Source organism: Paramormyrops kingsleyae, chromosome 3, assembly GCF_048594095.1.
Source record: "Paramormyrops kingsleyae isolate MSU_618 chromosome 3, PKINGS_0.4, whole genome shotgun sequence".
Lineage (NCBI taxonomy): Eukaryota > Metazoa > Chordata > Actinopteri > Osteoglossiformes > Mormyridae > Paramormyrops > Paramormyrops kingsleyae.
In genome coordinates, this window is record NC_132799.1 from 23374229 (window position 1) to 23399789 (window position 25561).

Genomic DNA, 25561 nt, shown 5'->3' on the forward strand with positions numbered 1-25561 from the left:
TTTTATGTCTTCAAATAGTTTATTGCATTTCCTTATACATTCCACATAACTGAATGGTTTGCATGTTTTAAAATGTGCTTAAATGTTTAACTCAAATGTTTCCCAAAATGAGAGCAGACACATCCATTGTAATTTTAATATGATTCAGGAAAAAAAAAATAAGAAGCAAAGAGTAGACTGTACACAGAGCATACATATTGATATAAAATTTACAATATCCCTTTAAATAGCAGCTTTTTGCACATACAGTACAAAAAAAAAAACACACACACACACACACACACCTATAACATACAATGGAACCAACTAATTTATTCACAGAAGTATTTTACAGTAATTTACAAATCCCTTCATAATACTGGACTCTCAGAAATGTGTGTCAATTTTCAAAATCATCGTCTAGGTCAGAATCACATTATAAGTGAAGTGTTCACCATGAATGACATTAAAGGGAAAAACCAGTGGGAAAAATTCAGTGGGAACAGAATCTCCACAAAAGATGGCAAAAGGAACAAGGCTGAATCAAAAAAGAAAGAAATGTAACTGAGTGATGAGCCTGTGGTTCTGACACCTCGTAGGGTGATTCCAACAATTAACCCTGATAAATCCTGTCAAAATCCTATCTACAACTCGTAATTACTTTACTCGTACCAGAACTTAACGATGTCTTAACCGTGAGGGGACCACATAAGCAAGGAGCAAATGCCAACAAGGAGCATTGTGATATTACCAAGGGAACAATGTGAAGATATTTACAGGACAGGCAGTTCTGCTAGGACGACAGAAAAAACGATAACTGCTTTATTTGGGTTTTCCAGGTTATTATTCATCGTATTTTCTGTGGTTGTACATTGCAGCCTGTTTTTTTTTTTGGTTGTTTTTTGTTACATTACTGTACACACTACATGGATAAACACCCTCAAAACATGTGCATAATTCTTAAAGATTAAATGATTGGATGGAGTATTAACTAGGACATATTATTATTATTATCACTATCACTGTTATATGTCTGTCCATCCATCTCCATACACGCTTGTCCTAATCTGCAAAGAGCAGGTGTGAGACACGGATTGCCCCAGCGCCAAGCCAGCTCATCATTATCGGGATTATTATTATTATTATTAATAATATTATTCATATTATGTAGTCAGTCAGTGCAATTCGGTTTGGTTTGTACATAAGCTACTAAGGATACAGCCTCACCCTCCATCCAACCCTCCCACACACACGCTTACAAACACGTGGATGTGTGTTTGTCAGTCAGAAGGAAGACGGTCAGACGCCTCTCCTTAACTGTACATCAGTGTGATTCACGCCAGAGCCTCAGTCATTGGTTGAGCCCTTAACTGTCACACTGCCAATCAGTGAAATGTTAAATGATGATTAAATGATATACAACATGTTAAATCTGTAATAATTTCTGCAACATTCTGGGGCTAGTCTGTAGCAGGCTCGGATCATGGGAATCAGGATCTCTCTCTCTCTCTCACACACACACACACACACACATGTGTTCTGACCAGCAGAACACAGCATGATCCTGCCATAGTAACCAAGCCAACAACCAGCCAGCTAGTCATACTTGCACAATGGGCAGCATTAAGAAACACTCAGTGATACAGAAACTTAGCGCCCGGTCATGCTCGTATATTTCTGGTTAAACACACAGAGGTGTACAATATAGCAGAGTACAGAGCAGTACAGCAGAGTACAGGGCAGTACAGCAGAGTACAGAGCAGTACACAGCAGTACAGCAGAGTACAGAGCAGTACAACACAGTACAGCACAGTACACAGCAGTACAGCAGAGTACACAGCCGTACAGCAGAGTACAGAACAGTACAGCAGAGTACACAGCCGTACAGCAGAGTACACAGCCGTACAGCAGAGTACACAGCAGTACAGCAGAGTACAGAACAGTACAGCAGAGTACAGAACAGTACAGCAGAGTACACAGCCGTACAGCAGAGTACAATGTGTGTCATCCATCTGCTTATGAAAGATACTTCTACTCTCTGCAAAGTTTGGATTGGGCAAACTTCAGAAAAATGTAAAGCGTGATGTTAAATTAAGTTAATCTTCCCAATTGTGTGTAATATTAAATATCACCTGAGGGGAAGAGGCCAGTCATACTTCTAAGTTAGTAACGTTTTCTTCATCCAGATCTATAAGACCTAAAACGCAGAGAGGAGTGTCAGAGAGCAACACTCATAAATGCTGAGTATATACATCACCCTCTGGGCAGCGCCAGGCTGCAGCGCCAGTCCATTACTAACAGCACAGCTGCGTAATGATGGAAGCGAGGCTCTGATCAGGGACATCTGGAGCTCTGAGGAAGCCGACAGTCACTGTGTTTTGGATTTTGGATGGTTTCAAGTATTTTCAGGAGACGACTTTTGGTGGTGCTTCGCATGAATCCGCACTAGTAGCTATGCTGCCACTCTCGCTACAACAGTGTCTGCTATCACTGAAGGGTGTGTAGCGAGATTCATCTCGAGGGCTTTCATGACAGCCACGCAGAGAGTAAAATGTTCAGCAGAGCCTGATAGGTGATGGCGGCCATCATTTCCCTGTTTTACCTTAACATACAAGCCTGGTGTTAAGACAAAGATCATAGTGACAATAAGGATGAAGACCACAGATGTGTTGGAACATTGCTGTTCGCAGAATGAAGCCTGACCAGTTGTGCATAGATTGTGGGCTTGTCGCCACTGCATTTGTGCCATTGTGAATATGCCCAGGTCCTCCTGGGTGGCACTGGTCACATGGGCAAATGAACATGAAAAGAAAGCGAATCAGAGCAGCTCCCAAATATCACAGATGTCATCATGGTCGTCTTCAGGATGCCATCTCTCCAGTGGCTTGGGGAAGGTGATTCCCCTAGAAGTTCTTCTCCAGGCTAGGGTAGTACTTCAGCACCTTATGGATCCACTCGGCATAGAATGGCACGCTGACGAAGACCGCCGGCCGGTCGGCCCGCGCACAGCCCCTCCCGTGGATACTAACCCCAAGGACAGCTTTACTCTGTCCTTCCTCACACACCAGGGGTCCTCCATAGTCCCTCTGGAAAAGAAAGACATTCAGATAGGACAATGAGGTGTTCTACTGATGAGCAGACAACCAGCCAAGGATTTCACTAAAAATGAGGGACGGAGTGTTTCTGGTGCCGACAGAGCAGGTTGAGGCTTCACCTCGCACACGCCCTCGTCCTTCCTGCCTCCGGCACACATTTTATCGTCCCCGATGTGGAGGATTCCTCCGTGGAACTCATGGCAGGCTTTATTGCTGACCACTGGCAACTCTACCACCTTCATGACCCCTTCATAGCCAGTTCCTGAGGAGAAAGACGTCAGACAGGGGCTCCCTTCATCGCCTGCATGCCATGGAGTGGCCAAGCATGAACTGGGAGGAAAGCAAACCGCACCTTTGGTCTCACCCCATCCGTACATGGAGCAGGTGGTGCCCTCCTCCATGGCACATCCTGCAACGGGAAGCTGGATCGTCCGCACGTGCTCAGACAGTAGGGCTTGTCTAGTGTCAGGAAATGCACCACAGGACCGTTTGTTAGCGTGAGGTCTCAGACGCTAACGTGCTAATCAGTGCTGCCACAATGAGTGATTTACTTACATCTTAGACACTAACGTGCTGAGGCACTATTCCAATAAGTGAATTACTGACATTTCAAACAGTAATGTGCTAATCAGCACCATTACAACGAGTTACTTGCTGACATCTCAGATGCTAATGTGCTAATCGGCACCGCCCCGATGAGCGACTTACTGCGACAGCCGCAGCAGGGCCAGATTGGAGCCCTCTGGTCCGCAGACCACACTGGCGATCTTCAGGTCCTGTTTTGTGGACACGTTTCTGTCTGAGTCGTTGAAGCGGTGGAACCCCATCCACACTCGGTACTCAGAAAGATCTGGGACGCTGTAGAGGCAAAGTATGCATTACTGACACAGTACTGGGCAGACATGGTACTGGTGTAGTGTGACTCAGTGGCAGGGGAGTTGGAAGGGCATGGACACGCTGGCCCATTCACCCCGGTCTAGCACTTCCTAAGGAGCCCTCCCACTCATATTTCACCATGGGGGACACCCTGTATTTTCACGTTACACACCCCGGCTCAGTGGGATAGGGTTCACATGGCTAGCAGAGAGATATCGCCATGCTTACACAATCCCAAACAAACTTAATAACACATTTGTGATGTGAGCCTCAGGTCACAGGTCATGACCATGACATGCAGATAGTAAACATAAAACTCTCCATACCGGAAAAAAACAAAAAAAACCCTGCAGAATTCATATACTGTATAAGCTCCTTAACGCTTCACTGACCTTAATATTTCATAATGATCATAATTATTGTGTGAAATTATCATAAGTATCATAATTATCGTGTGAAAATGAGAGCGTTACCAGGAGGAGAAGCACTGTCGATCAGTCAGGACCCATTCCTCTCTGATGAGAGAGCCACCACACCAGTGATGGCTTCTGGAAAAAGGGAAGCGAGACCATCATCATATCATTTACTTTCGTTGCCCACAACAGTATTTTTGCTTTATTTTTGGTCTTTTTGTTATTATTTGCACTATAACCAGTGATATTTTAGCTCAGAATATGACCCAAGGATCATAGCTCTGAAGGTGATAACGGACATGCTTTGACTTTTGTGTACATCCTTTTCACATTCGGCCAGGAACAGCAGAGGTGATGATGACCGAGGGACAAACAGAATGCAGAATGCAAATGGGGGGTAAATATGACAGGAAGTTACTACTAGAGGAAGCTGTCACTGACAATCATTACCCTTTCTGTATGCTGACCATCCAGCTGCCCTCCTTGATCCGCACTTCAGCTCCGCCCACAATCCTTGTCCTCTTGTGAATGAAACAAGACGGCTTTCTCCCATCGTCTGGAAAACATGCAAACACATGGCAGCTTGACAACGAGTGACTTGCCTCACAAAGCCAAAGTATACCTGCCTGCTATCTGGAGATACACATTGGCAAGAGCAAGGCTTCTAAATCAAGCTTTTAGATCTACACTTTAAACCTAGAATGTGAAGAAATCACCATCTGAGTCCTAACAATACAACAGGACAGTCCTTCATTCTCATTCTCATATCAGTCCTAAGGTTCACTAAGGACTGCAAAACAACATGTCCTGTAACTGCTGGTCAGTGCCCTACATCAGTTTGGAGGAGTTTCAGCTATTTCCTCCTGAGTCAAGTACTTCCCAATTCTGAATGTCATGGCACATCACTGAGTGCATACGATGGGCTTTGAGGGACAGAGATTTGCTGGGATATGCTTCAGATATCCCCTGTCCTGGAGAGGTAATGTCAAGACCTCGCAAAACCTGTCTTATCACAAGTTAGTTTGGTAAAAAAAAAAGCTCACAATAAATGTGTGAGAGAGAGGATGTTACAACATCAACAACTGCAACATTTATCCAAACTGTAACTAGGGAACCTTATGGATCTTGAATAAGTGACTTACTTTTTGAGGGGATTTCATTGGGAGACATCTTGCCTGAAAAGCAACAACAGGCTCAGTAAAACACCGTCATACTCCTTGATGAACCTATTTAAAGTAGGTATGAAAGTCAACAAGGCACAGCATGTTCCCATTAAGGAAACTCAAAGTAAAAGCCATGATTAACACGACAACAACAAGAAAACAACAAGAAAGACTCTCACTGACATTTTGATCTACAAAATTCAAAGCAGACATCGCACGTAATCAGACAAACCAAGACTGTGCGGAAAGGGATAGCTGACAATGTGAGTCAGACAATGCGGTCATGTAGTTACTGGGCTACCTGGCTTGCACTTCAAAAACACTTGGTTAATTCGATGGCTGTACACAAGATTCAGAACTAACATCAGGGTTCCCCCAGTTCTGGCACAATAAATTTCCATGACTTTTCTAAAACTTTTACAGTACCACAAGAAAACTAAACTTGTGGGTTTTTTCCAAAACCCACAAGTTTGCTTTGATTTGATGATCATGCAGTTTCAGATAGCAATTGTCCTGCCCCGATCGTCCACTCCTTCCGTGTGCCACGCCCCCTCGTTAACCTCGTGTGGAATCCCTGCATGATCAGCTGTTTCTGTTTGTTGCCATTAGTCCTCTGTATTTAGTCTGCGTTTCAGTTTGTTTCCCCAGTCCGGTCATTGTAATATCACTGCGTGTTTTCTTGCCTGCCCTTTTTAATAAACCCCGTGTTCCCCGATTTCCTGACTGCCGCTCCTCTGTCTCCGCTCCGCGTCCCACATACGGCACGACAGTAATACTACAATTTTCGGCACGATAATAGCCAATCTGCTTACCTAATAAACACAGATGGTGGACAACTTTCGCCAATGTGCAAATAGCGTTCAATTATTAAGAAAAGTAATCCCAATATTAAAATTATATGTACCTTATGATTGGTAGAGGCAAACGGAGTAAAAAAAAACTGATCAATAAAATTCAAATACATGCAAAAAGATAAATAAAACCATAAAAACCGGAATAACGAGCAAAAAAGCAGCGATCACAAATACGCGAAATCTGCGCTGAAACGGATGTTTACCAACGTAGTTAACTATTGACTTCCACTCGTACATTTCTGTTAGCACATTGTGGAACGAAGCAGGGAAAAAAATGAACAAGGCTAGTTTCCAAAACTTTTCCATAACTTTTCCTCTCTATCCAAGAATTCCAAAACTTATCCAGGGCCTGAAAAAATGATTTCAAAATTACAAAACTTTTCCAGGTTTTCCATGACCGCGGGTAAATAACATGATTCCAAACCCAAAGTATCATAAGCTTTATCATTCACAATTAGTGAACCATGGTGGACATTGAGATCCACGGATTGAGATTGAAAATATGAAATTAAACTAAAGTTAAATTTAACTGAATTGAAACTGGATTCCATTCATCTCTCATGTAGAGAGATTAGTTGCTTTCCTGTAGGGTGTAGAGTACCATCCTTTTGTCAGGACGGTACAGTAATGAATTTCAAGGTTCCAGCAGAAGCCTAAACAGACACTTCAGCAGATCTTTGTACTCACAAGGCTTTATGTTGCAGTAGTCCCAGGGAGTGGAGGACGAGTTGGAGAAACACCAGGGTCCATGCTTGTCTTTATCTGGGTTTCTGCAGAAGTTCCTCTCCAGTTCTGCAGCTACTGCCAAGGTCTCTCTAATTCTGTTGAAAAAGAAACAACAAAAAGGCAATGTGAGTCTGAAATTCAAGGGGAGCATCGTCAGTGGATTGGAGTGAAGGCACGTCATGTGACAAGACAAAGGGGAAACATGTGCACCACACCAGCAAGGAGGTCAAAGCATATCGCTGAACATCACCTATGAGGAGCAACAGAGACTTCCTGTCATAAGTCAGAAGTGGGGAACTGCTCTCTGACAGATCCTCACAGGTCCAGAGCTCCTACTATCCATAATCCTAGTAGTTCACGAATCTTCAGCCTAGTCATTAACTGAGGCAAAGGGGTTATGAATGGCAGGAATGTGGTCAAAAAACACAATGCTTCTGAGTTTGTGAAGAGCAAGGAGCATTCCGGCTCCCCCTCAAGAGTAAACAAATTGCCGCTGACATTTTCCAGGCTGGACCTTGAAGACAACTTGCTGGAAGTGAGCCAGATAAAGAAACCGACTGAGTCTGATTCAGTCAAGAGGGAGACCATATTTAATCATAAATTCCAAGACTCAGAGCATGTATCCCTATGCATCTTGCTTCCTTTGAACCTAAGAGGTCTTCTCACTCGTGACAGCAGAGCAAGCCCAGAGATCCTGTCACTCTGTTGTTCACACATAATGAGCCCTCACTGACCAAAAAACATCTTCTTTTGCACTTTACCCTCCCAGGAGGCAAGAGAGCTGAGCCAGTGGCATGAAATCCATTAGTAAAAAGGAAACTGATGGTCACCCATGATAAATATAAAAAATATCTGGAATAGGAAAATTAAGAAAATCAGGGAATCAAAGGGCTGTACCGAGTAAGGTCTGTGCTGCAGGAAGTCAAAGGGCTGTACCGAGTAAGGTCTGTGTTGCAGGGTGTCAAAGGGCTGTACCGAGTAAGGTCTGTGCTGCAGGAAGTCAAAGGGCTGTACCGAGTAAGGTCTGTGTTGCAGGGTGTCAAAGGGCTGTACCGAGTAAGGTCTGTGCTGCAGGAAGTCAAAGGGCTGTACCGAGTAAGGTCTGTGCTGCAGGAAGTCAAAGGGCTGTACCGAGTAAGGTCTGTGTTGCAGGGTGTCAAAGGTCTGTACCGAGTAAGGTCTATGCTGAAGTAATTTAAAGGCCGGTTCCAAGTAAGGTCTATGCTGCCGAAAGTCAAAGGTCTGTACCGAGTAAGGTCTGTGCTGCAGGAAGTCAAAGGGCTGTAACAAGTAACTGCTGTGCTGCAGGAAGTCAATGGGCTGTACCAAGTAAGGTCTGTGCTGCAGGGTGTTAAAGGGCTGTAATGAGTAAGGGCTGTGCTGCAGGAAGTCAAATAGCTGTACCGAGTAAGGTCTGTGCTGCAGGAAGTCAAAGGGCTGTATCGAGTAAGGTCTGTGCTGCAGGAAGTCAAAGGGCTGTATCGAGTAAGGTCTGTGCTGCAGGAAGTCAAAGGGCTGTATCGAGTAAGGTCTGTGCTGCAGGGTGTCAAAGGGCTGTACCGAGTAAGGTCTGTGCTGCAGGGTGTCAAAGGTCTGTACCGAGTAAGGGCTCTGCTACAGGAAGTCAAATGGCTGTACCGAGTAAGGTCTGTGCTGCAGGAAGTCAAAGGGCTGTACCGAGTAAGGTCTGTGCTGCAGGAAGTCAAAGGGCTGTACCGAGTAAGGTCTGTGCTGCAGGAAGTCAAAGGGCTGTACCGAGTAAGGTCTGTGCTGCAGGAAGTCAAAGGGCTGTACCGAGTAAGGTCTGTGCTGCAGGAAGTCAAAGGGCTGTACCGAGTAAGGTCTGTGCTGCAGGAAGTCAAAGGGCTGTACCGAGTAAGGTCTGTGCTGCAGGAAGTCAAAGGGCTGTACCGAGTAAGGTCTATGCTGAAGTAATTTAAAGGCCGGTTCCAAGTAAGGTCTATGCTGCCGAAAGTCAAAGGTCTGTACCGAGTAAGGTCTGTGCTGCAGGAAGTCAAAGGGCTGTAACAAGTAACTGCTGTGCTGCAGGAAGTCAATGGGCTGTACCAAGTAAGGTCTGTGCTGCAGGGTGTTAAAGGGCTGTAATGAGTAAGGGCTGTGCTGCAGGAAGTCAAATAGCTGTACCGAGTAAGGTCTGTGCTGCAGGAAGTCAAAGGGCTGTATCGAGTAAGGTCTGTGCTGCAGGAAGTCAAAGGGCTGTATCGAGTAAGGTCTGTGCTGCAGGAAGTCAAAGGGCTGTATCGAGTAAGGTCTGTGCTGCAGGGTGTCAAAGGGCTGTACCGAGTAAGGTCTGTGCTGCAGGGTGTCAAAGGTCTGTACCGAGTAAGGGCTCTGCTACAGGAAGTCAAATGGCTGTACCGAGTAAGGTCTGTGCTGCAGGAAGTCAAAGGGCTGTACCGAGTAAGGTCTGTGCTGCAGGGTGTCAAAGGTCTGTACCGAGTTAGGTCTGTGCTGCAGGGTGTCAAAGGGCTGTACCGAGTAAGGTCTGTGCTGCAGGAAGTCAAAGGGCTGTACCGAGTAAGGTCTGTGCTGCAGGAAGCCAAAGGGCTGTACCGAGTAAGGTCTGTGCTGCAGGAAGTCAAAGGGCTGTACCGAGTAAGGTCTGTGCTGCAGGGTGTCAGAGGTCTGTACCGAGTTAGGTCTGTGCTGCAGGGTGTCTATGGGCTGTACCGAGTAAGGTCTGTGCTGCAGGAAGTCAAAGGGCTGTACCGAGTAAGGTCAGTGCTGCAGGAAGCCAAAGGGCTGTACCAAGATGTGCTTGCTTGGAAACTGACTTGAAATACTGTGAATTGCTCTTCAGTCCCCCAGGATGATAATATATTTCTACTGTTCGGTACAGCAAAGCAGGGTAAATTACCTTTCTCTGTGGTCTTCCCACTGTCCACAAGGAATTCCGGACCTTGTCTTAGCCAGATGTCCTCTATAGTTTTCCCCATTGTCCTCATAACAGTCTATAACATATGAAGACAGACTTAGAACGTTCCTCAGTTATTTACAGTTGCATAAGAAAAATTCAAGATACCAAGCACTTAAGAACTGAATCTCTAGGGAATCATATGAAAATATTGACTTATTTTTAGGTTCTGGCTTTGATACTTATATTGAACTTGATGTAAGAATGTCTCAAATTGTCACTTGTGGCTTGATTAATTTTATTTTAGAAACCAAAAAATGTGTTTGTCAGTGTAAAGCATGTGTTTAATTAAGTCTGAATGTATAAAGGACTGATTTCAAGTAGAAAGTAATTTTATGCATAATAATGTTTAACATATGTATCAGTGTGGAGAGGTACAGTAGGGTATGGTTTCAGAGTTTGACTTTATAGTGGGCTTCCGGAAGCTTCTACGGCCATTCCCTAATTTACCGCCATTTAAACAAACCAAAAATTAATCAAACACAAAATCAGACTCTAGGCAAAAGTCATGTGACCAGGAAGATGATCAATGAGAAAGAAAGCTCTCCACCAAACTGGTGACTGATGTAAGGACTGGGCAGAACCTCAGCTGAGTAACGGGTCATTCAAATGTTTGGTTTCGTACCGTCAGTCGCAGGTGATTCAGGGTCACACCTGGGAATGTTCGTGCAGAAGGCCATTTTCACTTTGGGGTCAGTGGTGAAGCACCATGGGAGATCAGCGCCATCCGGGTTCCTGCAGTAATTCTCCCTCAGGTCCCTGGCGGACAAAGATCAACAGACGTGGCATTACAGTGGCCACCAGGGGGCATCATCTAACAGGCTCTTGCTGTAACCACATGAGCCCATCTTGAAAGTAAGTGATTTGGAGCCACAAAACTTGCCGGTGACTGAAATGGAAAAATCAATGTACCGGTCTAAACACTCCCACCATCTGGGGCATTCCAGTAAATGCTGCCAATTGTGAGCGAGGAGAAACTGCACGAGGGCCCTGACCATGTGACATATCCAGGCGTCCCCACAAAGGCCACGTGCCAGCTGTACGTGCCAGTCTGCCATTGAGGTGACGGACCTTACTTGCACTTGTAGTTCTGTGGGCTGTAGGAGTGGTTGTGTGGGATTTGCGAATCCCAGCGCTGGCACTTCACCCCGCCGGGGGTCACGCCCACCGTCCCTCGGTACGTCTCACCGCGGCCCTGGAAACATGCCGTTGTCATGGCAATGTCTGCCACTGTGTTTGAGTCTGAAAGAAAGATGGATGAAAGATAGGTCTGAGCACTACAATATAGCATTCAATCAGGAAGTACTGGTAATCAGCTATGGCGACCACCCAGAATGCACCAGGAGCAGCTCCAGGAAGATTCATGCTAATGTGGTGATGACACGCGCACTGACAGCTTCAGTGGTGCAAATATTTTATTGTAAATAGATAATTATGAATCATAAATTATGCTGTACTCCTTGCTCAAGCAAATATTATGGGATAAACTACATTTTTCAAACCTTGAGACATTTCAAGAGCAGCTTTTCAAAGTATAAACATAACCAAATTTTGCTATGATTTATATACGCAGAAGGTTGGCTCAGTTAACTGGGGTGTAAATTCAAATTACTCCCAAAGAGACACAATGAAATCCTTAATTAAATTTAATCACTATCTTCTGCAGTCCCCCTGATTATGCGTATGAGACGCCAAGGGACGTGTAAGCATGTTTCATCGACTCTCTGCTGAATTACTCCCAACTTACCGGCATTACGGCGAATTAAACAGACAGGCGCTCCCAATAAAAGCAAATGTAAACTTCTGAGGTTTCTGAAATACGGGTCACTGGCTGACATTATGACTGTCTACCAATAAATACACAGTATTTACTGACTCAGGACAAACGCTGCTGGCATTATTTCCACACAAATCAGAAATAATTTCAGCTAACAAACAAACCACAGAGACTCATTATCCTGGAACCCCGACAAGGTTTAAGAGCGCAGCTTTGAGTCCGAGTGAGTTTATATAACTATTAGCGGAAAGACGTATCATATTCCAGCATTAGGACTGATGCACTGTTCCAAGTACAGGGCTCTGGTCATGCTAACATCTGTTCCATCTGTGGCGTGTGATTTTTTAAGGTGCCTGAGCATTTCAGACTGTTTTTCCATCTACATATAATTTATAATGGCGTTTGTGAAACAACATGGCGATCTGTTTACGCCGCATAAGCCTGGATAGCGCTGTGAATATCCATCCTTGGCAAGTGACTGGACATTAGTAAAAATAAACACAGAAGACAGAGTCATCGTTAAGACCAGCAGCAATTAGTTATGAAAATAAAGGCATGCAAGGACTCTGGAAGTTTGAAACGGTCATGTGAGCAGAGGCCCCTGATATAAACGACACATCTGTGGCGTCTTTCTGGTGGGCCTGAAGTGTGTTCAGAGCTTTCCGCTTATCATCCCACTGTTGTGGAAGGTCAGTGCTGTCCAGGGGTTTGAAGAAATAAATAAGGCAAACCATAATAAGTTTACTGAGGTAATGTGCAAGACAATCAGGCCAGAGATAGTGTTAGTCCTTCCATAAACACTCGTTTTACAAACAGCATTCTTTAGCAGAAGCCAGTGAGCGAAAGGGAAGCTCACCGCACGCTGTGATGTCACAGTACTCCCACGGCGTGCCGGGGTCAAGCGTGAAGCACCACGGCCGCAAACGATTGTCGGGGTTGCGACAGTAATTGTCGTTGAGGCCCTTGTCGGGGTACCTGTGAGGAAATAGGACGGGATTGGCTCGTCTGAGTGCGTGGTGAAGGCTGAGGAACTGATCCAAATGGATCCCTGAGGAAACTGTGTGAGCCTCAGCTAGGTTCTGCTGGAAAGACCTCAGTGTGTCAGATCGTAAACGCAGGCACCGAGCTGCCATCCTTAAATGAGCTGTTTCTGAAATGTAGATCCCTCCAGGTTCAGCTACTTAGACAAGATCAGTCTGCTTTGCTAAAGAGAGACTGAAAGCTGATCCAGCAGTATGTCTGTGTGTGTACACAACATAAACGTTCACACACCACAAACATGCAAGACTATCTGAATAATCTGATGAAACTGCTAAGGCAAACTGCTGTTTAATTCACCGTCAAATGCAATCACATGGAAACCAGCTTCTATGAAATAAAGTCCAAAGCATTTTCCATGTGTATAAATTTGGATTAGAATAAAAATCTCAAGGGATTGCAATAATCTAGGTACTTGGGAAAACCCATAGAACAGTTCTGACATCATATTCCATGAATGCCGATTCCCAGGATTCAGTACAGAATGGGCACATATCTCAAAATATGTGGGCCATAAAATATTTAAGACTGGCAAGAATAATCATAATGGCATGTGATACCCAAATAGGCACTAGGAAAGTCTATTTCTGAGAATGTAGTGGCACTCATAGCCTACATAAATAAAGCTGAAATATACCATCATCAAAGGTAACAGGTACTCCTTCTATGAAATGAAATTAGTGCTATTCAGCAGATAATTAAGACAGTGAAGCCAGAATTTACTCATCATATAAAAACCAAAGACAGAGATACAGAAAACAGGCCCACTGTTGTTTCCACAAGACAGATGTTTTACAACATCGTGAAGGTGATTCATTGGCTGGTCGACGCCTGGCCAGATTTCTCAGCAACACGAAGCGCCTGAGAGCATCAGCAATGGTTGACAGCGCACCGCTTTGCTAGTAAACATCTCTGCACCCTTTGTGTTGGTGCAGAGACAGAAGATCTATGTTCTAGGCACTTTGTCTTTGGTGGGTTTGGGCTGTGGGCAGGTTGTAGACCACGAAAGCAAGCCCTCTTACCTGGAGTTCAAAACCAGGGGGCTACAGACGCCACTGCTGGGAGATCTACCTCACACACTCACAGCAACGCATGGGACTCAAACCCTAAATATGCTCTCACTCGCCGTCTGACATGGGAGTATGTGCCGTTCACGTGGCACCATTACCGTGGTACTCTTCACGAGTATTTTGGTTGGCTCTTCTCTGCAGCTTCCTTGGGGTTAGACTAGTGTGATCCTCAGACTGAACAGAGATGCTCAGTGACAAATGCACAGACCATGCTTGTTGTGCACAATCTAACCAACAGAGGGCGATCTGTGGCTCAGTGGGTCAGGCCTCCGTGCCTGTGATCAGGTCGCCTTTGAATTATCCTTGAAGAAGGTCCTTAACCCCCTGGCAAAAGCTCCTGGGGCTCCGGATAAACGGCTGACCCTGTGCTCAGACCCCAAGCTCCACGCTCACCTCTATATACGTCTGTCTTAAAATGGAAACCATGAGGAGATATGTAAAAACGGAAGAATTAATGTGCATCTGTACTCGTACTTCTACAAATGGCAAATAAAGCTTCATTTCAGCCGCCACTCATCACCTCCATTTGGCAGAGCCAGACAGCCCGCCCAGTGGTACCGTCGTAATAGGTCCACTGGGAGATGACAGACAGATTTTCCCTCCAATGAAAATGTGACCTCTTACCTTTTTGGGTGGAAAGCGTGTTTGTGTGGCTCCTGCAGGTCCCACCTCTGGCACTCCTTGCCGCTCTCTGTGTGGTCCATGGGTCCCCTGTAACTCTCGCCATTGCAGGTCATGCATTCCACTGCGGACAGAAAAGGTCTCCCATAAGAATTTGAGGAATAAAAAAGGGGGAAAGACAGACACCTTCGTAAATCACTTAGGATGGGGGCGATGCGTGATGTTTTCTTTGGCTTCAGAGAGTTTGCATTCATTCTGATTCTCAGTCCCCCCCATAAAAGCATTTGCAGCGCCAATGCCCAGCAAGAGCGACCAGCTCTGGGATCGCCAGCTCTGGGATCGCCAGCGCTGCGCCGTGTAAAACCACATGTGGGTTTGCATTTACATTACAGGTATTTAGCAGATGCTTTTACCCAAAGCAATGTACATTAAAAAACAGGGTCAGACAGGAAAAGGAGTAATTAAGGGTTTAAGGCCTTGCTTAAAGACCTGACGATAGCATCCCCCTCGACGCAGGGATTGGAACTGGCAACCGTCCAAACACAGGTATGGCGTCCTCACCCACTGCGCCACACACCTCCTTAGAGGAATGTCTTATGAGGAGAGGTAAATCTGTTTAGCCTTGAGCAAAGGAGACTAAGGGGGGACATGATCCAGGTCTATAAGATTCTAACAGGTCTGGATGCTGTTCAGCCAAATGACTATTTCAATATTAGTTTAAATGCTAGAACTTGTGGCCATAAATGGAAATTAGCGGGAGAACATTTTAAAACAAATTTGAGGAAGCACTTCTTTGCACAGCGTGTAGTTAGAGTATGGAATAGTCTTCCTGCTAGTGTAGCGCAAGCTAAAACCCTGGGTTCCTTTAAATCAGAGCTAGATAAGATTTTAACATCTCTGAGCTATTAGTTAAGTTCTCCCCAAACGAGCTTCATGGGCCGAATGGCCTCCTCTCGTTTGTAAATTTCTTATGTTCTTATGCAGTTTGAACACTCTCATGGTTTTGACTGACGTACTATTTCTAGAGTTCTACAACATAGCAGCAAAACATCCAAATGGTTACAGGACAAACTTGTGAAACCCTGATTTATGTCGACTTCCTGGTGTTTCTGGAAATGGTACGCTAATTTATAAAAAAAAAAAAAACATGCCACGTTTCTCCAAAGCATGTTGAGGAAAGACAGGCGGCATTGCTGCTTTCTGGAGGGCTGTGACTCTACGCTGGATAAGGAGAACAGAAAGCAGACAGAATGGTGGACGTTTCACGCCCCGTTCAGCTTTCCCAGCCAGATCTCTCAAGCATTTTTCCCTCATGTCAGGTGACTGAGGTCCAACATGCATTTCACTTAGTCGATGCTTCTATCCATTTTTGCAAAAGCAGGGTCACTAGAAGAAACTGGGGTTAAGGACCCAGCTCATGAACCACTGGTGACTTCAGTCAGCTGCCTCTGATGACGTCTGAAGTCACTGAGTCACACTCCGCTTCAGCATCAACATGGAGCTTGCATGAGATTCCCACTGAGACCCGCTGATTTCTCTCCTTCAGACCTACCTTCAGAGCACTGGGGAACATTGCAGCTCTGGTGCCGCAGTTTGGGGTCTGTGGTGAAGCACCAGGGGCCGGTGGGCTCATTGTCCGGATTTCGGCAGAAGTTCTCCCGGAGATCCTTCTTCTTGTTGCTTGCTGGGAGGAACCTAAATTCACAAGGATTGGTTAATACAACCTACAGTACCACACTGGTGCCTTGCGAGTCTGTGAAGCTCATCTGGATGGGGTTTGATCTTTTACTCTGACAATCACCATATAATGGCCTTGAACCAAGGTCTAGCAACAAAACATGTTTGTCAGAACCAAAGAAAGATTGAATCCTGAGCAGCTGCAAAACAGGAGATTCATCTGTGATATTGCTGAGTAGATCATCAATAACCAAACAGGGAATGTGCCTGGTCCTTCAAGCTCTGCCTCTGGGGAAGTTCTACTCCTCTCCATGAGATGTCACTGAGCAACATGCGCTCTCTGTGCCAAACAGTAATTAAAATACTTTGGATCGCATCTCAAAGGGCAGTTCTGATGTTGACCGTTAACTAGCCATGTTGAGAAATCCCTTAGAAATTTGAGGCCTCTGGTGTTTGAGTTCTCTTCTGCAGCTTTAAGAACATAATGAAGAACAAGCATGTTTTCTTCCTGGAGGAAAGAATTATTTCCCTCCAGGCCCATGCTGATCACAACATTGTGATAGTGAGGTAAACGGGACTTCATCACACTACCAGAGAATTCATGCCATGTATACATTTACCCAACCCCAATAAATTTGATTTATCACATTCAAAAGGTCGATAATTTTGCCTTTGGATAGGAGTTTAAAGTTGGTGCAAACTAGTCTGGAAATTCAAACAAGACTGTTGAGAGGATAAGTGAGTACAATTTTAAATAGTTTACAACAATCGAGCCCAGGCTCAACAAAAGGGGAATTCTCCACAGACTGAATTCATTTCCAACTTTTATGCATAAATTCATTAGCCTCTGAAGCTCTATGAAACATTCCACTAAATTCACGGCACAGTTTATGGTTTGGGAGGAGCAAAATACTAAGGATGCTGCTTTTCCCCAAACCATCGAAACACGAGCATGAGCACGAGCATGAGGATGAGTCATCATACGAGTGTTCAGACGCAAGAGGGCCTCGAAAGCAGATGAGGTCACTGAACTCGGAGACCGGCGTCTCACTAAAGAGCACACACACACAGAGCATGCAAAAAGGCTCCTTTGCATACATCCCTGTGTGGCTGGATTTTACATTTATGTACTTAGCAGAAGAATTTATCCAAAGCAAGAAACATTTTTGGGAGAGCAGGGTCAGACTGGGGGGGCCTTGCTCAGCGGCCCAATGGAGAATTCACTCCGCCAACACTGGGATTTGAGCCAATGACCTTCTGATCACAGGTTGTTTCCTAACCCACCGAACCACACAGCACCCCCAGATGGATGATACTGACTAACATAAACACTGGGGAGTTGGGGGGGTGTCAGACCACATGCTCTGACATGACCTGAAAGGTAACCCCCTCCTTTTAACACAGTAGGGACTGCCCCATACACAGCCCGGCACCTGCGTGAGGGGGCGGTCTCGCACACGCAGTCACGCATGTGTGAAGGCGGAGCTCTTACGTGTGGTCGTGAGGCATGGTGGAGGCCCAGGCCTGGCATGGCACACCACTCTCCGTCACGGACCTCATGCCCCTGTAGCTGATGCCAGCCCCGATGATGCACTGTTTCACGTAGTCTGGGGGAGGAGCAGAGGGAGGTTTATGGGGAGGAGCAGAGGGAGGAGGTTCATGGGGAGGAGCAGAGGAAGGTTCATGGGGAGGAGCAGAGGGAGGAGGTTCATGGGGAGGAGCAGAGGGAGGTTCATGGGGAGGAGGTTCATGGGGAGGAGCAGAGGGAGGAGGTTCATGGGGAGGAGCAGAGGAAGGTTCATGGGGAGGAAGGTTCATGAGGAGGAGCAGAGGGAGGTTCATGGGGAGGAGCAGAGGGAGGAGGTTCATGGGGAGGAGCAGAGGGAGGTTCATGGGGAGGAGCAGAGGAAGGTTCGTGGGGAGGAAGGTTCATGGGGAGGAGCAGAGGGAGGTTCATGGGGAGGAGCAGAGGGAGGTTCATGGGGAGGAGCAGAGGAAGGTTAATGGGGAAGAAGGTTCATGGGGAGGAGCTGAGGGAGGTTCATGGGGAGGAGCAGAGGGAGGTTCATGCGGAGGAGCAGAGGGAGGAGGTTCATGGGGAGGAGCAGAGGAAGGTTAATGGGGAAGAAGGTTCATGGGGAGGAGCTGAGGGAGGTTCATGGGGAGGAGGTTCATGGGGAGGAGCAGAGGGAGGTTCATGCGGAGGAGCAGAGGGAGGAGGTTCATGGGGAGGAGCAGAGGCAGGTTCTCTTATTGTGGCCACACAGGGAAACAGGGGACCTGGCTTTTAAGCCACTGTGCATGTCCAGTCTGGGAGCAGCAACTTATTCACAGGCATTTATTTATTCTTTTAGCAGGTGCTTTTATCCAAAGTGACATCGTTTTTTGAGAAAGCAGAGCCATATAGATCCTGAAGTGACTGAAATTAAGGGCCTTGCTGTCAAAGGTGAAACCCATCTGCCTCCCTAGGATTCGAACTGCTGACCTTCTGACCATCCCAGCATCCTGAGGCTCCACCTCTGCATTCCTTATATCTGTTGATATATCTTGCTTAGGGGTCTTACCTTTTTTCTCGTAGAGATCAAAGTTGATATTGCGTTCAGTCAGGGCACCGTGGGTATAGCTGTCAAAGGACAGCCAGTGGCACTTCCTGTTTTTCTGGTCATAGTAGAATGATCTGTGGAAACATGAAAGTAGCAGGCTGAATGGCATGTGGTCAAAACCCAAACGGGCCGGATGGCATGTGATCAAACCCTGAAGGGGCCGGACGGTGTGTGGTCAATCCCCGAAAGGGACGGACGGCGTGTGGTCAAACCCCGAACGGGCCGGACGGCATGCGGTCAATCCCTGAACGGGCCGGATGGCATGTGGTCAAACCCCGAACGGGCCGGACGGCGTGTGGTCAAACCACAAACAAAAAGGGTGTATGGTCAAATCCCGAGCGGGCCAGTGTCGCAGGTGCAGTGGGGCAGTGAGTGAGTCACCATTGCTCTCCCGGGAGAGTTCAGAGCACTGCTTTTATTGAAACCAGCTCTCTGGCTTAATTGCTCCTTTAGATGTTAATTGTCGGCAGTTTACGACACATTTGCATCTCCCGTGAAGAGCCAGCTTTCAACTCAGGCCTCCCAGACGCACTATTCTGGTCAGACTGATGTACTTTAAAAAGGCAGCATGAAACAGCTGGTCAGGCTGCAGGCCTGGCAAGGGGATCTGTCACAGATCAGGGCCGTCTCCCTCCCCGCGTCACAGATCAGGGCCGTCACCCTCCCCACGTCACGCCGCAGGGTCATCTCCCTTTGTCACCCTGTCCCGGCAAGGAAAAGGAGGTCAGTGACCAGAAAGGCTACGACCCCCTGGACGGGAAGCGAGGGACAGGCTGGACGGCAGGCGCGTTCCAGCCAGATCTGCCAGCATAGGCTTCTTCCTCAAGGCTGTCAGGACACTGAAGAGCCCCCAACCCCCCACTGCTCAGCATGCTCACCCCTCCCACTGCTTATTCAGTCCCACTGCATTATTCCACCCCTTCATGCTGTCATACTACTTGTTATTTACATACACATTGCACCATACATATAAACCCTTGTATCCAGCACCCCGTGTCACACTGTCCTGTGTTCTTGCTTCTCCTGTTACTCACTGTCTGTGTGTCGCACCCTGGTCCAAGGGGAATGTTATTCCATGCTGCTGTATACCTGTATACGGATGGTATGACAATGAAGCCTGCTTGGTTGTTATTATTATTTTGATGATGGTTATTGGATTGTTATGTGGCTGCATTAGTCTCTGACTGCGAGACGAGGCTAGGGAGTGTCCTGGTGTTTCCCAGCCGAATGCGGCTTTCCTGACACATGCAGACCTTCCTCTGCTTATGAACTTTCAAATTACAAACTTTCAGACATACGAACGAAGAAGACTGTAAGTCTAAATTGTGTTCTTTGGGCTCCCATTTCCTGTCCGCAACATAACATTTGTTTTCTATGCGCCAATCCCGCCTAGTACGACTTCTGCCCGCTACTCCCGCCGCGCAGCAGCGTAGCGTGCGGACTCCCAGCATCCTAGCTCTTTGTACTTGCGTAAACCCTTAAAATGATGTTGAATAACGACTTACGAACATTTCAAGTTACGAACGGTTACAGAGGAGCGTCTGTATTTCCATTTTTACCCACTGACTCATACATAAAATAACCTGCATAAATGTAACACGATGCACTGGGGTGCCAGTCCATCGCAAGGGTCACACACATATAGACACAGACAGACACACACACAGCACAACCGTCCCCCAAGAGCACACTAAAAGTGACAGGGTGGGGTGGGATTTGATGCCCCCATAGCTTCCTGATTATTATGATAAATTAGACACATGGATGCGGTGAGACAGACCTGCACAGGAAGGGCAGCTTCTTGTTGCGGCTACACTTCCTTGCACACCTGAAGACATCGACCTCCCTGCTCTTGGTCAGGTAGGACTCATCTGGCCGCAGCAGCCGGACCCCGTCGCTTTTCTGGTAGTCCTGTAGGAAGTGCCTTCTGCCGTCTGCGGTGAAAAGGGAGGGAATCAGCTTCACATGGCAGAGTCACAAAGGCAACTGCTGCATCCCCATCTACCAGTCAGGGTCCCATCACTGGATCTGATTAATGTCCATGTAGCACAACTTCCAGGCGCAAGGTTTATTGTTTCTGGGCCCCTTGCCATCCTGCACCGGCCGCCCCATGTAGTGACTTTTTGTGGCAAACAGGGGCCCCCCAAAACAGGGGCCCCTACACAAATGCGAGGTTTGAGTGGTGGCAGACAAAGCTGCTGCCTACATCTCCCAGGATTAGTCTGTTGTAGCATAGCATAGTCACACCATCAGCAGGCACATTGTCAACATATTACAGTACAGGTGGATGCCAATCTCTGCACGCGCCTTTTACAGACGGCGATCCCTCATTACCGAGCGCTGAAAAGGCTGCGGTGATCCCTGCGCCCGATCAGCCTTCGATTTCACGTTAAAAAGGCGTTATGCCTCTAGGTCTCCTTACTCAGGCATTACTCATGCCATCACCCTCCCTGGGGCTGATAAGTTTTACAAGACTGTAAAACACAGATGGATCATCTCCTGTTTCCCTCTGTCCATGTGCCCATCCGGAATTTTCCTAGTTCCCGGGGCTCCGGACTGACTGGTCAGATGCGGTGCGATGTAGCCTCACGCATCAGATCAGCGACATTTCACGTTATATAAATTAATCTGGGGGGAGATCCCTCTACTGCCGCTGCACACAGAACGCATGTGAAGGCTGATTCTGTACATCTAATGTAGATACCACCCATTATGATCATTAATGCTATCGGATAAACGTAGTAATAATGATAATTACGAAAAATGCCTACTATTTCATTAATGCGCACGCATTGAAATACCTCGGGTATCCTAGCCTCCCATAAACTACACATTACTACCAGGTTGTACCTAAGAGCAGTATTTCTGAATATTTCTCCAGTGACCCAACGCTTGCGCTGTGATTTCATATTTGAAGTATACTAAACTAAACAAGCCCAGTATTTGGCGGCCAGGTTACGATGAACAGTCTAATGTCCTAAATCCGCGGAATGCTGTTCCTGGTTTTTCTTTTCGGAAAAATAACACGCAATTGCTTCGCAGTACTTTATTTTCTCCCCCTTTTTATCCTGACAATCCATGAAGTTATTTTCAAAAAGAAATAAATAAGCAAGTGCCAAGATAGTTGGCAACGATTTATTTAACCGCTAATTTAATCATTAAATAGTTTAAAAACGTTTTTAAAGCGCACATATCTGTCAATAAGGAGAGCATAGATATATGAAAATAACGACGAGTTGTCAAACCCAGTTGGCACATAAAAATAACTTCAGTGGATTTAAATAAGGTGTATGCATTGCTTTATATACAACACGCTGAATGCATTGCTTTCGACACCCCCGAAGAAACAGTTAAGGAAACTGTTTGCCCAGGTCCAAGATAAAAGTGCATATCCCCAAAAACTCACCTGAATAAACGATGAGCGTGAGGGAGATCAGAGCCGCGTATAAACGCAACATCGTAACCCCGGCGTGTCACCCAGATCCCGGCAGAAATGCCTGCGAGCGGCGCTCCTCAGCTTATATGGTCCGATGTAGACCTGCGCTGGAATGATTAACTGGAAAATCCTTATTACGCCGTAGATACCCCCTTACTGGAAAAGATCCGTCCTCTGCTCAACCCCCAATACGAGCATATCACACCGTTACCCCTCCCCGCTCCAAGACATTTAAAGGAAAACCTCTCCAACCGACGTGGAACGCTAAACAGGCGTGTTTATTTGGCTATTTACACTAAACAAGTGCGTATCTCATCGAGTGTTTCTAACCGAATCTTGTGCATATGCAGAAACCAGGAAGTACAGCGTGTGGAAATCTGATCAGGTGCATGCAGGTACCTGAAAGGATGCACGTGAATATCTGGTCAAATTCATGCATGTATCTGAAAGGCTGTGCGTAAATATCCAGTCAAATGCATGCAAGTACTTGAAAAGTTGTAGCCTATGTGAATATCTGGTCAGGTGCATGGAGGTACCAGAAAGGATACATGTGATATTTAATCAGATGCATGCTGTTACCTGAAAGGTTGCATTTGAATATCTGATCACACGCATGAAGGTACCTGGAAGTCTGCTTGTAAATGTCCGATCAGATGCATATATGCAGGTATCATAAAGGCTGTGTGTGAGCTATGATTGTAAATTGTACCACGCCTGTCACATTTCGGTGATAGCTTATCTAGTTTTCTCCCCCTCCTAAAATCTTATGTTTCGTGTATGTTTCACAGAATCGCTCTGCTGAGTAACCTGAAACATTGCATTAACCTGGCATCGTCTCTCCTGAAATATGAAACAGTGCTCTGGGTCGTTGACTTTTATAATTCTTCTGCTTGACTTCAGACTGATTTCTAAGCAGTGTCAGTAACGTTCAGCAAACATTGTAATCGTATGTGGAGCATAGAAAAGATCATGCAGAAAGATGTAAATTATATATAGAACAATAAACTGTCTACTATAAACATTTTTAAAAGTTCATTTTAAACATTCATGTATCAGCGAACATGGGGGTAAGGTGACAATTACCAGTATATTTTGGAAAGTTTCCAATAAATACAACCTTGTTTAAGCTGGTCAAATTTCCCTCATCAACGGAATCATTTAGTTACACTGTCTGGTGAGAGTAACAGCCCCAGATTACGTGCTAATTACAGCTGGATAAAATCTCACTTTGACATAAGGCGGTGGATTTTCAGAGCAGTTTAGACGAAAGTCTCTGAGAAAATGAGCGGGGTCATCATTGTGCAGGAATCCGCTCTTTTGCCATTAGCGAGATTTATGAACTCCTCCTGGCAGCAAGCTGGAAGTGAGAGGCTTGATATTTAATGGGTCACATGCAGGTCTTAAAAATGCATGTCCGATGGGAACGAGACGAGTCTGAGCGCAACTGCAAATGGAGCTACACCCGGGAGCCGGTGGCGTAGAAGGATTAGGTCATCGTTCGACCATCATATCATATCGGATTCAGAGCTTGCTAGAAATATCCCGTTTTGTCCTCGGAGATCAACACAATGTGTCGGGAAGTGAATGTCTGTGTTTCTGTATTAGGCTGACCTGTGAAACAGGCATGAATCACCGCGCCCCGCGTGGGTCTCCGGTGGGTTCTCTGCGCTGACTGTGTTGGTTTGTCTTTCCCCCTCTGCATCACCGAAGAGCATTTCCAAAGTACTGTAACATTAACCATGTGGTTAGAGACCTGGTACCCAGCCAGATTGGTCACACACGACCGATATTAGCCAGAATAATCGTTCTTCGTGCTATTATAAGGATACTTTTTTCAGATTCATCCCCAACCCCTACGCTGATACATGTCCCAGTCTGGTCATCAGAAACTGGCGTCGCCTGACACGCTTCAGGACTTGCATGAAGATTTTAATCCCCTAAAGTTAATATGCAGAAAAATTAACTAACCACAATGTAGTGCTAATGTTAGGTGAGAACTCGGACTAACGGAAATCTCCGAACCTACTGACCAACTAAATGAACGTGATGATACAGTACGTTCGTGAAGACAGGCCGTAAAATGCGCTGGTTTATGGGGCAGCTGACAAGGGTCATAAATTAGGCTTAGACAGGACGGGGTGATTATGCTGATTTTCTTCAGGACACCCAACGTACAGAGAAACATAGGAAGAATTAGTGTAAACGAGAAGTCTGCAAACTCCGCCTTCTACTGAGAGACCGTCTGGCCAGTTTTGCATTTACGTGTGTTTTCTAGCACATTTTAGTCATATTTTTAAAATTAAGTTTATCTAGTTCATTCTTTGCATTTGCATGATTTTCCAATTTTAGTCATCTTAAAATACCACGTATTAAAAATTCTGATCTGTGAAATATGTGCCGCATATAAGATAGTGTGAGCCAGACGCAACTGAGTGCAGCTGCAGTGTGAGGAAGAAGCTGACAGGCAGAGGAAGGACAGCTTGGGGGTCAGTCTGCAGGAAAGAGCTTGGCCCCTCCACCCTGCCAGCAGTCTGTGCCTCAGGTCAGTGCCTGTTCCGGTTAGCAAACCTGGGAAGTAGGGGGTGGAGGCGCCACTGACAGGCAGGTTTGGGGGTGACTGCCATCATGGAGGGATCTGTGGGGGGGGCATGTTGGCTCCCCAAGGTCCTCAAACGACCATCTGCGTTAAAGTGGTGGCCAGAGGACGCTGAGGAAATGACGCCACCCACTGAAGAAAGGTTGGATACAGGGTTTGCAGGCGGCCATGACATGTAGAACATGGGCGTCCTGTAAGAGGCCACATTGCTGCAGCTGTGCGGCGTGCAGTACGCGGGCGTCCTGTAAGAGGCCACATTGCTGCAGCTGTGCGGCGTGCAGTACGCGGGCGTCCTGTAAGAGGCCACATTGCTGCAGCTGTGCGGCGTGCAGTACGCGGGCGTCCTGTAAGTGGCCACATTGCTGCAGCTGTGCGGCGTGCAGTACGCGGGCGTCCTGTAAGAGGCCACATTGCTGCAGCTGTGCGGCGTGCAGTACGCGGGCGTCCTGTAAGAGGCCACATTGCTGCAGCTGTGCGGCGTGCAGTACGCGGGCGTCCTGTAAGAGGCCACATTGCTGCAGATGTGCGGCGTGCAGTACGCGGGCGTCCTGTAAGAGGCCACATTGCTGCAGCTGTGCGGCGTGCAGTACGCGGGCGTCCTGTAAGAGGCCACATTGCTGCAGCTGTGCGGCGTGCAGTACGCGGGCGTCCTGTAAGAGGCCACATTGCTGCAGCTGTGCGGCGTGCAGTACGCGGGCGTCC

The 25561-nt window shown here is 46.5% G+C and overlaps 1 protein-coding gene across 1 annotated transcript; it reads right to left on the reverse strand.

The window, feature by feature from the left end:
• On the reverse strand, nt 1–25132 carry LOC111846155 (hepatocyte growth factor). The gene is made up of 18 exons (XM_023816097.2): nt 22234–25132; nt 20608–20761; nt 18789–18901; nt 17717–17831; nt 16100–16242; nt 14551–14671; nt 12675–12793; nt 11118–11283; nt 10667–10800; nt 9985–10078; nt 7068–7201; nt 5506–5538; nt 4814–4919; nt 4424–4498; nt 3783–3932; nt 3427–3533; nt 3194–3336; nt 1–3065 (listed from the first exon to the last, which is right to left on the reverse strand). The coding sequence occupies exons 1-18, from the start codon at nt 22283–22285 to the stop codon at nt 2883–2885; spliced, it is 2142 nt and encodes a 713-aa protein (XP_023671865.1). The 5' UTR covers nt 22286–25132; the 3' UTR covers nt 1–2882.
• Between the last annotated feature and the right edge of the window lie 429 nt (nt 25133–25561).

Coding starts and splice junctions, on each gene's coding strand:
- LOC111846155 (XM_023816097.2), bottom strand. CDS start 22,285: ATGTTGCGTTTATACGCGGCTCTGATCTCCCTCACGCTCATCGTTTAT. Junction 7,202..9,984: donor TGGGAAGACCACAGAGAAAG/GTAATTTACCCT, acceptor CTTTTTCAACAG/AATTAGAGAGACCTTGGCAG. Junction 3,534..3,782: donor GCCCTGCTGCGGCTGTCGCA/GTAAGTCGCTCA, acceptor TCCTGACACTAG/ACAAGCCCTACTGTCTGAGC.